At 45.5% G+C, this 12,811-nt stretch overlaps 1 protein-coding gene across 2 annotated transcripts; it reads right to left on the bottom strand.

Annotated features, from left to right (window-relative positions):
- Window positions 1-215: 215 nt before the first annotated feature.
- On the bottom strand, window positions 216-12,263 carry IKBKB (inhibitor of nuclear factor kappa B kinase subunit beta). 2 transcript variants are annotated; one of them, XM_084499600.1, is made up of 22 exons: window positions 12,110-12,263; window positions 11,940-12,034; window positions 11,200-11,317; window positions 10,332-10,401; window positions 9,092-9,145; window positions 8,541-8,629; window positions 7,966-8,055; window positions 7,610-7,734; window positions 7,175-7,282; window positions 6,747-6,876; window positions 6,147-6,341; window positions 5,884-5,992; window positions 5,395-5,518; window positions 4,990-5,141; window positions 4,825-4,886; window positions 3,716-3,825; window positions 3,406-3,455; window positions 2,762-2,861; window positions 2,442-2,589; window positions 2,137-2,264; window positions 1,335-1,425; window positions 216-746 (listed from the first exon to the last, which is right to left on the bottom strand). In XM_084499600.1, exons 1-22 carry the CDS (start codon window positions 12,212-12,214, stop codon window positions 678-680), a joined length of 2,322 nt encoding a protein of 773 aa, XP_084355726.1. In that variant the 5' UTR covers window positions 12,215-12,263; the 3' UTR covers window positions 216-677. The 2 variants fall into 2 exon arrangements, with proteins under 2 accessions (XP_084355726.1, XP_084355727.1); XM_084499601.1 differs by lacking the exon at window positions 9,092-9,145.
- Between the last annotated feature and the right edge of the window lie 548 nt (window positions 12,264-12,811).

The following is a 12,811-nucleotide window of genomic DNA, read 5'->3' as shown; positions in this document are numbered from 1 at the left end:
CCGACCTTTCTATTTTCTGTGCTAAAAAGTGCCAGCCCTCTCATCCTTTACTCCTAGAAGAGGTGCTCCTATCCCTTAGACATGGAAAAGTATTTTTCCCAACAACATATACACTAACACTTTGCTTCTCTGTGCTCTCTAGGATAACGTCCTTACCTCTCACACCTTAGAAAGCAGCTTTTTCATTGAGGGTATCAAAAAGAACAAACCAAAAGTTCACAGTTTTAGATAATTTTGTTCCCATAGAGGAAACATGTATCAGATAACCATTACACTACAAAAAAGTGCAAATCAGCAAAGTTAAGAAAATTAGTTCACAGTTCAGGTATATTAGGAAAGTGACATCTACCATTGATGGTGCAAACTGACTGCAGGTGTTGTCCAGTGTTCATCAGAAAGCCTGAAAGCTAGCAAAACCACCACATGTGGTGCTTAAGGCAGAGAGTAAAAATAGCTACTGTCTTTAAGGCATGATTAAGAACTCTTTCCAAGCAGTTAGAACACGTTTCCTACTCTATCTTCATGGAAAAAAAAGCATCTGAGATGTGGATACTATAAGCTATGCCATGTGTCTCTCAGAAGTAGAAGGAGGCATTTTAACTTCCCTTTTCAGAGGCAGCAGCTTATTACAGTTGGCTTCCTCAAGCAGCATGGCTTCAGACGCAGTTGAAGTTATTTTACATCTGGGTTTGTTCTGGACTGTTTCTTTCTTCTACCTGAAGCTGCAGCCAGCTCCAATCTAGAGCCTAAAGTATAAACAGTTAGAAATGCAGAGTTCAACACTAGCTTGCACCTGAGATTGCAAAGATTTAAAAATTTCACTGTAAACAAGTTAGTCAATATAGTTTCATGATGAACCATGTGATTTCTTAGAAAACACTACACACGATCTATTTTCTTCAATATTTTACTTGCTTGTCAGTATTCTACTTCAGTAAACAAGCATCCCTGCACACCAATATATTGCCACCACAGGCCCATCCCAACTGCAAAAGTGCAGTTTTATAGTACTTCTGTAAAACAGCCAAGCTCTCTCCCCTCCCCATCTGCCCTTCAAAGGAAGGGAAGTGTCAATAGCTCTGTGCCAAACTGTAAAGCGCCAAAGTCAGTCCCAAAGACATGGCTCCCACTTTCAAGAAGCAGGGAATGCGGCAGCAGTTCAAGTAGGAGAGCGGGTGGTTTCATCTCACACAACTCATACTCTTTTCTTGTTCACAAGAAAAAAATATATTTCCACTAACCCTATTACTTATTTGTAGGCAAAGGTACACAAGCAGAAGTTTGAAGTAATAAGCATCCCCAATCCACTTGTAAAAGAATATTAAGTATGTTACCATAAAGCTCTGCTCCTGATCCTTCATTGTGTCATGCATCACATTTTCTAGTTGGCTAGAGAGTTTTTGTGATTCCAGCAGTAGCTCCTCACTGAAAGAGAGGATTGTTAGACTATTATTTTCTACAGAAGTCTTGTTTAAAGGTAGGGGCAGCACCTCTTGAGCAACTATGGTTGGCAGGTATGCTGCACAGCACAGAGGAGCGTTAACAGTTTATAAGCTCATAGTGCAACAGGGAAAGTCAGTAGCATCCTCAGATTTACTGGGATGAGGGAGAAGGAAGCATGTTCAAGTTGGAATTAGGTTCTTATGTGAAGTCACTGTCACCGGAGAAAAAGCTGCAGAACATCTATAAACTAAAGCATGAAGCAACATACAAGTAAACTAGCCAAGGTCTCATTCGAAATGGTGATCCAGTTCCTTTCAGCAAGCCAGAACTACAAGTGGTTAGTGTAACAGTCTCTCCTCGATGACATAGACCAGCTACCATTCGTTCCATGATAATGCACCAAAAGTTCCTGCAGCCGATGCACTTCAAATAAGCACAACCCCTCCAGACAAAACAAACCCCGTATTATTGAGGCACATATGTGGTGTGTATAGCAACACATTATTTCCAGTTATTCATCAAGAATATTGACAAGACCTAGATTATCCAGCTACTATAGATAGGACTCTTGACACCAGAAGTTGAATGCAAAGTATAGAATGTAAGAAAGCTTTCTGTATCATTTCACAAAGCAGGACACCTGGCTTCACAGTGCTGGCATTAGCATCAACAGAACTCCAGCCATCCCCTCACCTTTTCCTGACAGATTCTGATAAATTGTAGGTTCCAGAAGGGACCTGCAGCAGCAGCTGGCCAGGGCTACTAAAACGCGATGTGTTTATGCTCTCTGGACTGCCCGTAACTGGACCACGTACTTTACTCTGAAAGAAAACAGCAGATTCAGACTGCGATCATTTCCACCAACCAGGAATGCAAGAAAATTGGCCTCAATCCTAATTCAAATCAGTAGAAAAAAATTACTACAGGACATACTAAGCTTACTATTAATTATTTCAGTTATCTGGGTACAGTTGAACTGGAGTTTTAGTTTTACTTACACAAGCAATTTTCAGTAAGTTCCACAGTTCTTTCTGTCGTTTCTCCTGAAGCCTAACAACTGTTTCCTCATCTTCATTCATCAGATTCATCACTTTCTCCACTCTGGGGAACAATTCCAGTGCCTTCTGCTTGCAAACTACAGTTTTACTTTTAAAAAAAAAAAAAAAAAAAAGATCACATATTGGCAACTGCGGTAGGGAAACTTTTCTGAAGTTTCTTATCCCCTGTAACACTTTGTTTTTTAAACCTCTAGAACAGAACCTCTTGCTGAAAATGCTGTCTCTCAACTGCCAATAAAAGCTTAGTCTACAAAGCTCACCTGAGTTGAGCATAAATGACACGGACTTTTTTTTCAAAGGTCTGGATTGCCTGTAGAAGCAGTCGTACTATTTCTTGGCTGTCACCACTTGTCCTCTGATCTGGAATAGTCAGAGTATTACACAGAAAAGTAAGCTTTTAAGACAGAGCAAGAAGCTTTTTAATGGTTTGTTTCCACCACTTCTTCCATCCTGAAACATCCCAGAAGTTCAGGGCATGCATGTTTGAGAGGAATGAAACGCACTGTGTTTTAGCCACCTTCTTCAAATAGATGAGAATTGGAAAGCAGAGTTGAGAGAGTGGGTTTACTGCCTTGGGACTGCGTAACTGCTCAAAGGAACAGTTGTTCTCCCACAGAGAAATAGAAGCACCAGCATACACTTGCAGTAACAGCTTGCTCTGAGAAGAGTTCAGAAGACTTTCAAGAAAAGGCATTCAGAAGGCATCAAGAAAGCAAGGCCGGCCTGGTCTAAAATTGATTCCCTAACTCTCCTTTCCAAAAAAGCCAAGTCCAGAAGAGTGCACATACAGCTAGCATAAAGGCAGGCCTAGAATGTAGAGAAAGTTTTCTCAATGCAGATTACAGCACCTCCAAAGTAACTACCCACACAAAGCAAGCTGACCTTGACCTAAAGTGTCATTTACCTCTTGGCTTTTCTCTCAGTCTCCGGTACAGCTCTCTGGCTTGTTCTTCTCTAGAAGAAAAAGACACAGAACACAAAGAATTTCTCTAGAACCTAAATTATGAACAAGTAACTCAAGAACTCAAATCTTTTATACATTATTTTAGATCAACAGGGAAGGAGTCAATTTTTTTTTTTTCTAGTGTCAAAGTCCTGCAAGTCCCCCATAATTTGGGCTGAGGAGATAAGAGTTTTGTTGTCCTCCAGTGAAATAGGAGCTAAATTTAGCTAGCAACACTCTTAAATCTGAAATTCAAGATAGTTCAACTCACAAATCCTCCAGTATTCCTCCTTGTTTACGACCTAGTGGGCTTCTCTGAAGGTCCACAATGTCTGTCTGCAGAGCCATCATTTTCTTCACTAGCTGATCCACATCATCCTCCTGAAAGCAGGGCAGAACACAAGCAGAGGGGCAGACTTATACTAAGAGATGGCTACCACTCACTGACTATTCCTTTCATTCACATTTCTGAACATGCCAGCAAGATGCTAACAACCACCACAAAGACAAATGAGAACATGAGGGACTTTACATCAAGGAAATAAATTAGCTCTGTGCTCTGGTATAAAGCACTTTCCAAGATTTTTTTGATGAAAAATTTGATCTGTGATGAAGAACCATTGAAAGGTCAGACTTCATAACAAATGTGCTGCTGGTTCACAGGCTGTCATGCTTCCTGCTGCTTTGCTGCTCCAGATCTATCTCATCCTACCCATCATAGTGTTTCCCCTCCTCCCACAGTGCACAGCCACATCCAGTACTTGGTATCCCAAGTTGTGCTTTCCACCTAAACTTTTTCACATGCAGAGGCAGAAGCTGCCACTTGTCAGACTTCTGTCACTCTGAATCCACCATCTAGAAGAGGACCAAGTGTTGGCACAGAGTAAGATGCTGACTAGTCACCTTTCACTCCTCATCTGGGACAGATGATCCTTGGCCATACTTACAGGGTTACACTCTCGTGTCAAAAGCTTTAATGTTATTGTAAGCAGGTGCACAGTGTGCACTGATAATGGGAAATTGCTGCCTTTTCAAAAAGACTGATGCTTGCTTTTAAAAGTCTTGTGTTCATCCATCTAATCATTTGCTTTCCCAATCAGTTTAACCTACTACTCCAGATCTCCTCTTTTCAGCTATCCTGCTGCAACTCTCCTGCCTACAGGATTCATTAGCCAGACATGTGAGCACAACCAAGATCTCCTCTCACACTCCCCAAGAGTCTTACAAACACTGGTAAGGGAAAGAAATGATGTAACCCAAACCAAAGCACTGTGATGTATGGAATCATCTCAGACACAGTAAGTCTCTAAGGGAAGACAAAGGAAGGAAAAGAATGCTTATTTTTTCCTCAGGATAAATAATTAAGGTTCAGATACGTACTCGTCCACAAAGTTCCACAGCTTGCTCCATCTCTTTCCAGGCAAACAGCAGCTTCTCAGAAGCTAAAGGAAAAAAAGAGCAATTGCTTTTCTCAGATTCATACAGGGAAAGTTAAGATATGGTGAAAGGTGGAAGAGACCTCTCTTTGCCAGATGCTATACTCACTGATTCCAAATTCAATCTGCTCTTTATACTTCTCCAGATCAATCTGGATGCTTGTTTTAAAGAAGTCCAGTTTTGCTTTCAGCTGCTGGGAAAGGGAGGCCATAGAATTCTTCATCTTCGAAAGAGTACTATTATACCGCAACAGATTCATCCTGTGTGGACAAGAAAAGGTCCTATCATCCTCCTGAACTGTAAACACAGGCCTACACTTATATCAAAAGCAGATACTGCAGAGTGTAGCACCAGGCACAGAAGTATGTGTGTCAACGGATGCAACTCTCAGCTTTTCACTAACTGTTAACAGGTCTGCTCTTGGGCTTCTCTAGTGTATCGCTGTCCCATTCCGTTCCCTTTTACCAGGGAGCAAAAACATAGGTAAGTATTCTAGAGAGACTACCACCATACATGGCTGCTCGCTGCCCCTGCTGCAGACGGTTGCAATCCTCTTTCAGCATCCGGATTGTATGCCAGATCTGACCCCACACTTTCCGCAACTGGAAAAAGTGCAGTATCTTCTTTGGATCCTGAACTGGAAACAGAGGGGAGAGGGGGCAGAAAAGGGAAATGTATGTATTAGCATGAAGCTTAAAAGCAGTGCTATCACATAAAACATACTCAAACATTACTTCTTTGAACAATATGTAGCCCAGACCCTACCCCTTGCAAAGTCTACAGCTGGCTATCCCATATGCAGCTTCCCCAGTATCTCAAATCCTTCCTTTCCTCAGTTATTCTGAGGAACTGAACTGATGCTAGGACAGTCTGTTTCAGTGTTTCTCCAGTCCCAAGATACAAAAGCTCTCTCTACTCTTCGCACACGACACAGACCACAGAACAAAGGTAGCCATCTCAGTGTGGACAACCTCTCACATTCATACTAAAGAAAGTCCTTACGGATGCAGTCAACACTTTCTGGATGTGGTCGCAAGGCAACCTGAGCTTCATAGGTAACTTTCTGGTTATCGAAGAGGAAGAGGAGATCTGCATCTGCAGCATCATTCACCTGCAGAAAACAGAAGACCCAAAGGAAAAAGGGTGCTGTCAAGTGGTTGCTGTGACAAAAGCCTGCTAAAACAGCAGGGAGTGCTGCACCCCCAAAGCAACATCAGTGCTTGCTGAGTCAGTGAAAAGCAAGGAAGGGGAACATTCATGCTCACCTTGCTATCAGCTATATGCTTAGTGGCCAGCTTCTGAGAAAACAATGCAAGTCCAGCCTCCTGCAGGAGCTCCTGGTCCTGTTCCGGGATTCCAGTATCTGACTCAATCCTGGCTTTCACGGTCTGCAGAGTGTCCTCCTCCGTCACAGGGTAGGTGTGGACAGTTCCCGTAACCATGTTCAAAACATGCAGCAACTACAAGAGGAATAATGTGACATGAGAAGGGCTGAAGATACATAGGTCATGTTTGAGCAGAGATCCCAGGACCAAGACACCAAATCCTGATAAACTGTTTCAAAGCACATGCACAGCTCAAGAAGTCACTCATCAGCTGGAAGAGAGGTCACATGGTAATTATGCAGCTACAGCACCAGAATATGGAACCAAGCACATAACAGAAGCTATTTTCTACTCCCAACAAGCTCAAGGAGCATTCATCCTCCAATAAGCAAGAGGAAAGCACGTGCCATTAGCTGTCAGGAGACAGCTAAATAAGATTCTGTGTTGCTCCTCCCCCTATGACTTAGCCCTCTTCTCTCATGGGCTAGCAGCAACTGATCTCTGGAAAACTTTTCAAGGTAAGCCAGGTCCATTGCTCACCTTCAAATTCAAGATGTCATCCAGAGCTTTGAAACACCCATTGGGTCCATACACAGGATCTGTACCTCTCTGCCGCGGGTGCCACATTAACATGAGTTGCAGCCATTTCTCCAGTCTCGCAGCCAAAACACTGAAGGACAGAAACATGAATGGGATCGGAGGAGACGAAGTACATTTGCAGTCACCATATTGACTGGTCTCTGCAGAAGGACTGAAATTGTTTGTTTGTTTGTTTTTGATAACAAACATGCTATTTAGAAGGCAGAAACAGAGACTCATCTACTACACAATGTCAGTCTGACAATGGACACAAGCACTGAGTGATGTACCGAACTTATTCGCTGACATAAGGCATATAATACAAAGCTGGTCCATTCACAGAATAAATAGCTCATCTTGGCATGGCACAACAGATTTCTAGTCCTTACCTGTTAAGATTATTTGGGCAGGGTAAACTGCTAGAAAATCTGACTTCTCCAGATAAGTCTTCTGAAACAACAATATCCAGCTCACTCTTCTGTCGCACTTTTGTATGCCTAATGAATTCAAGCAAGTACAATGGTGAAATCATCACTTGCCTTTCCCAGCGTACATGTTAATATTCTCTTACAGTTACTCTTGACAGATACTGCTTTGGTTTCTTCTACCTCCCACACAGAAGTCAGTCCTGATCCCAGAGAGAAATTTAAGGAATGCTGAACTTGCTCAAGTTATTCAAACTCCAGTAAAGGGAGCCATTCTCCATAAGGGCAAGGAACATGGGGATACTACCCTAAGAATCAAGGGACCACACCTCTGCTTCCCACAGACAGGACAGTGGCACTGCATGCACTCTTCTTATCACCTGGCCCCAGGTCACTCACCATTGCACTGGCTGCCAGTTGGGCAGGAATGGTCTGAAGCCTGTGATGCACTCAAAGGCCAGTGTGCCAAAGCTCCAGTAATCCACTGTCACCGTATACTTCTGCTGTTCCAGCAGTTCTGGAGCCTGAGGCAGTTTACACAAGTATAAGACAAAGCCACCCATCTCTTAGCTCTCCCCACCCCTTAAGAGCTCATTAACACTTCTGTTACATTAAAGACCGTGCTGAAAGCTCTGCACCCCAAATGCACCCCATGCCAGGACAACTACTTCATCCCAGCCCCAAGCCAGATTACACTGTTAACTCTGTCCCACAACAAAGTGGGAGCTGATCTTCTAGCTGAATTCCTTCCTTACCAAGTACTGCAGTGTCCCAACAAAGGATGTGCATAGGCTGCCCTGATCCAACTCCTTAGCATAACCAAGGTCAATGATTTTGTGTATTAACTGAAACACAAAACAGAGAATAAGGACACTAGAGCAAAGGTTTTGTTTGTTTGTTTGTTTTTAAAGTACACCACACAGCAGAGAAAGAAAAAAAGGTTCAGCTCTTCAAAGGTATGCAGGAAAGGTGCCAGTGAAAAAATGAAAGTAAAAATGGGAAGCTCCTGTAGATTCCTAAAACCAAAAGGTAGGTAAAATTGTCATTGGCTTTATACGGACATAGCTGGAAACATTACTTGTAATTCAGATCTTTACCCAATAGCTACGGTCAGGTTCTTTCCTTAGTAGCTGAATGTCATACTGCCAGGCGTTAAGAGAAGTCTAACTCAGCCACGCACAAAATACTGCTCAACTGACACACAGATCTGAGCCAGCTGTTACCCTATGTCACTCTTGCAGAGTGACCACTTTAACTGCAGCAAGCACATCCACATCTTCCTCTTACTTTACATTGTCTGTGCAGGCTGAGACACCAGGTTCCTGCTTACCCTTTGCTCTCCTTGCTGCAGCACAATGTTCTCTGGTTTCAAGTCTCTGTGGATGATCCTGTTCTCATGAAGGTACCTGAGAGCAGATGCTGAGACACAGAAAGAACCACTTTTAGGAATGCAACTAACACTATCTAGCATGAGCTCAGTAAACTTTCATTTCTATGTGGTGTAAGCATTGCTTTTGAGTCAAATCTTGCACAATCAACAAGATCATTGACTGAACAATGAAATGCCATGTTCAAGAGGAAAACTTGACATCAAACTCTTCTGGACACAGATTTGTTCTCTTGGCAGATACATTTTTGAAGTTAAAGTAGATTCACTTCTCTTCAAGTCTCTCCCTCCCCATGTACTGAAGGTTAAAAAACGTAATAAAAGCTGTGCAGAAGTAAAATATATCTAGTCACTAGAAGAGTGTCTGTATCTTCAACAGTCTTAACCTAGGATCCAAAAGGTGCTCTGCCCAACACTTTCTGTCCTATCCTGTCCACAAAGCATTCTTCTCCCCACTTCACCTTCAAAACTCCTCAAAAATTTATGCAAAGTACCTTCTCTGCTCAGGACCAATGTGACATCACAACTAGCAGGTTGACGAATTCCATCTATACTAGGAAGACCAAAAAAAAAAAAATCTCATCTTAAGAATACAAAGCGAGAATAAATGCCCTCTATTTCTTTGTACTTGCTCAAAGTAATACTTTAAGATATTTCATTTTTTCAGAATAAAAAAGCACGTTGCTAGAAAAAAACAAAAACTTAGTAATATTTCCAGTTCCAGAGGTCTTTTCAGCTGTGACTAAAACTTGCGCCAAAGGGACTCACTTTTTGATCTCCAAGACTTAGTGTCCCTTCTGACTGCATTCCCAGACTGAGCTCTCCTGTTCAGCATGAAATGATCTAGCTAGACTTTCAGGAGTAATCAATAATATAATCTTCTTCTAAAGGTAAGTAACCCTAGAAAGAGCAACTATGCTTGCACTGTAAGGAATCTGTAAAACGAGTTATATCGACTGTTGGAAACATTTCTGATCAACTACAGTTCAGGTTGTACAAGTGGAGATTTAGATCTGTCCCTCTTCCTAAGCACAAACAAGCATAGGAACACAAGCTTCACTCTAAACACGATCCACCATTGTCTCGAGTCAGCCCTCTGTATCATTTCCTGGTTGTTCAGAAGTGAAATGATCAGACAGCAGAGTACAAATGCTCTGTGAACACAAAGGATGGGAGATTCTGCCTAACAGTCATATCCACAGTAGAAGTAATGACAAATGCATGTTTCTTCTCTTGCCACAAGCTCACCTTCTAATCATGCACCTTCCCCAAAAGCAATTTTCAATAACTTCTCTACAAACCCCGATCATCTATCCAGTTTTGCCTCAGCTTTGACTCAATAAGATCTTGGTGTAGTCTAAACAAAAATCTCAATCCCAAAAATCTCTAGACAGCTCTCTCAGTAACCTTTGCAGTCATCTTTTTATTATTCTTTTTTGTCTAAAATTCCACATAGTGTTTGCCCAAATGCTAATGGAAACCCACTTATAACAAACACTCTGAAGTGCTGGTCATCAGCTGTTGAGCTGAGTGGAGACTGATAGAACAAAAATGAAAGGCTGGCTCTCTTAAAAGGAGCATTGGCAAAGCAAAACAGGAAACAACTATACTGCTTAAGGGGTCTTATCTAAGATAAGAGTTCAACAGGTCACTGCTGCAGTAGTGACCCCTTTGAAGTGCCCCCTTGAAGGGGCTTCCGGGGTTCAGACTACTGAAAATACAGCTACCACTTACCAATATCAGATAACAAGATGAGAATCGCTTCCTCCCGCAGGCCACAGCAATTCTCCAGCTGATTCAGGTACTGAAAGAAAACAACACAGAATATAGTCTCTCCATCCTGTATCCTGAGGAAGGATCTCAGTCCCACAAGCTCTCAAGAACGCAAGAAGCTCCCGAAACAGCAATGATATTTTCTACGGGCACAGAACTTCGTGAAACTGGAAGCTCTGGTAGCAATAATTACAGCTTTAGGCCTTAGCATATCCGTGAGATAAGAAAGAGCGGGTGGAAGAAGTCAGCATAATGGCTGCCCTCTTCCTTCTACTTGCTGTGTCCTACATAGCCATTTCCCCTGGGCCTGGCTACATCAGCTCTGAAGTCGGATATAAGTTCTGGGTTTCATCTATGGGCACATTATAGCAAAGGTTAGAAAAACAGTAAGATTAGAATTAAAACGTGGGTCTTATTTTCCTTTTTTTTTTTTTTTTTTCTTCATCTATGACAGAAAGGGGTTTATCACTGTCAAGAAGGATACTGCCCACAGGAAGGCCCAGCCCTTTGATGGTCCTGGCCATACTCACATCCTGTAGCACATCCCTCATGCGTACCCTCATCCTCTACATGCAAAATCCTTGCACTGTCCTTTGCAGCCAAAGAAACGCAGAAAGTTTCAGAAAGCACTGAAGTTTTCAGAAGCAGAACTTTATCAAGGACCAATCTGTCAGATCTTGCTGGTGCCATATTAACAATTAGGAAGCTTCAAGATGTGAAAATACATTTTTACAGGGTAGGTTCTGAAGAGAAACCCCTAGGCTCCATCCTGCCAAGAAGCTGATTCACGCTTTTTCCACTGTCACCATCACCATGCCAGTGACCTCACCTTGCGGAGGTCTCCGCCTTGGCAGTACTCCATAGCCAGCAATGGCAGGTCATTGGGTGCAAGCTTCTGCATTCCCTCGGGAACATCGCGGGCAGCCACCACGTTGGGATGGTTCAGCCTGAGGAATGGAAGTGAGACAAGTACGGGTGATCACCAGAACCAGTGCAAACACTTTCTGCAAGAGCTACACAGTCTCACATATTCACAGTCACCACGTGAAGTCCTACAGGGATACAAATCCCTAAAGAAGCTGAAATACTGAATTTTATTGTTCTACAATTCATCCATCCTTCGTGGACCCGGAGACTCATCCCAATTCATTGCTTCCTGCGTGCAAGCAGTGCTTTCTCTCAACGGAAACACACGGGAGATCTGCTTGGAAGCTACAGGACGACACCCTGCTGATCCGAGCCGTCCGACACCGGCTGCTGCCATCGCCCGGACGAGCCCCGAGCCGGAGCCGTGCCGCCCCACGCGAGCGGCCCAGCCCCGAGGCAGAGCAGGAGCGCTCTGCTCCGCGGAGCGGCGGCAGCGCAGCGCCAGCACCGAAGACGGCGGCGGGACGGCCGCAGGAGGAAGCCCCCGAGTCTGAGGAACGCCGGCCGCCGGCCCCCCCCCCGGGCCCCGGGCCAGGACTCGAGAGCCGGCCCCGCCCGCCCAGCCCCAGCCCCAGCCTGGCGGCGCCAGGCCGCGCCCCGCCGGGCCGAGCCGGGCCCCCCGCGCCGCCGCCACCGCCTCACCTCTTCATGATCTGGATCTCCAGCGCCCAGCGCTCACGGTTGCGCGGGCTCAGCTCCTGGCGGCACTGCTTGATGGCCAGCTGCTCGCCGCTCTCCTGCGGGGACAGCGCGGGCCCGGCTCAGCGCGGGCCGGGCCGGGCCGCGGGGGGGGGGGGCCGCCCGGCGCCTACCTTGTTGTGCCACCGAATGACGTTGCCGAAGCCGCCGGTGCCCAGGCGCTCCTTCATCTCCCAGGGGCCGCAGGTCTGCGCCTGCAGGGCCGGCGGCCGGCTCATGGCGGGGCCGCAGCGCCCAGGCTGCCGGCGCGGCTGCTTCCGGCTCCGGCTCCGGCCCAGGCGGCGCGAGCCCGCCCTTAAAGGAGCCGCGCGCGCGCCGCCCCGCCCCGCCGCCAGCCCTCGGCTGCGCCTCACGCCCCGAGTCCCGGCCGAGCTCCGCGGGGCTCACGGAGAGCTCCCGGTCGCCGCTTGCTTCCCGTGCGCGTCCCCCAGTTCTGCAGGGCGCGCAGAAACCTCCCCGACAGCTGTGCCGGCCGGCACGGCAAACGCTGCTGCAGGGCCTGGAGAGAGGCACCGCGGGGACCACGCTCCCTCCAGCCCCAGGGACGCTCTGCCGGGCCCGCCTGTGCCAACGAAGCCTCCAAATTGTGCTGATCGGAGCGTAAAAAGGCAAAGCAGACTGAAGATGGGCTGAGCTGCTTGGCCCAGGGGGTGGCCCAAAGACTAATCAGAGGCCAGTAACTAGCAGCGTACCACGGGGGTCAGTACTGAGCCCGCCTTTGTTCAACATCTCCATTAATGTTCTGGATGATGGGGCAGTGTACTTGGTACGTTTTCAGATGAGAAAACTGGAATGAGTGGCTAATGTGCCAGAGG

This window comes from Aythya ferina (genome assembly GCF_964211825.1).
Source record: "Aythya ferina genome assembly, chromosome: 27".
Classification (NCBI taxonomy): domain Eukaryota; kingdom Metazoa; phylum Chordata; class Aves; order Anseriformes; family Anatidae; genus Aythya; species Aythya ferina.
Note: the sequence above shows the minus strand (reverse complement) of the source record. Positions and strands in the feature narration are given on the sequence as shown.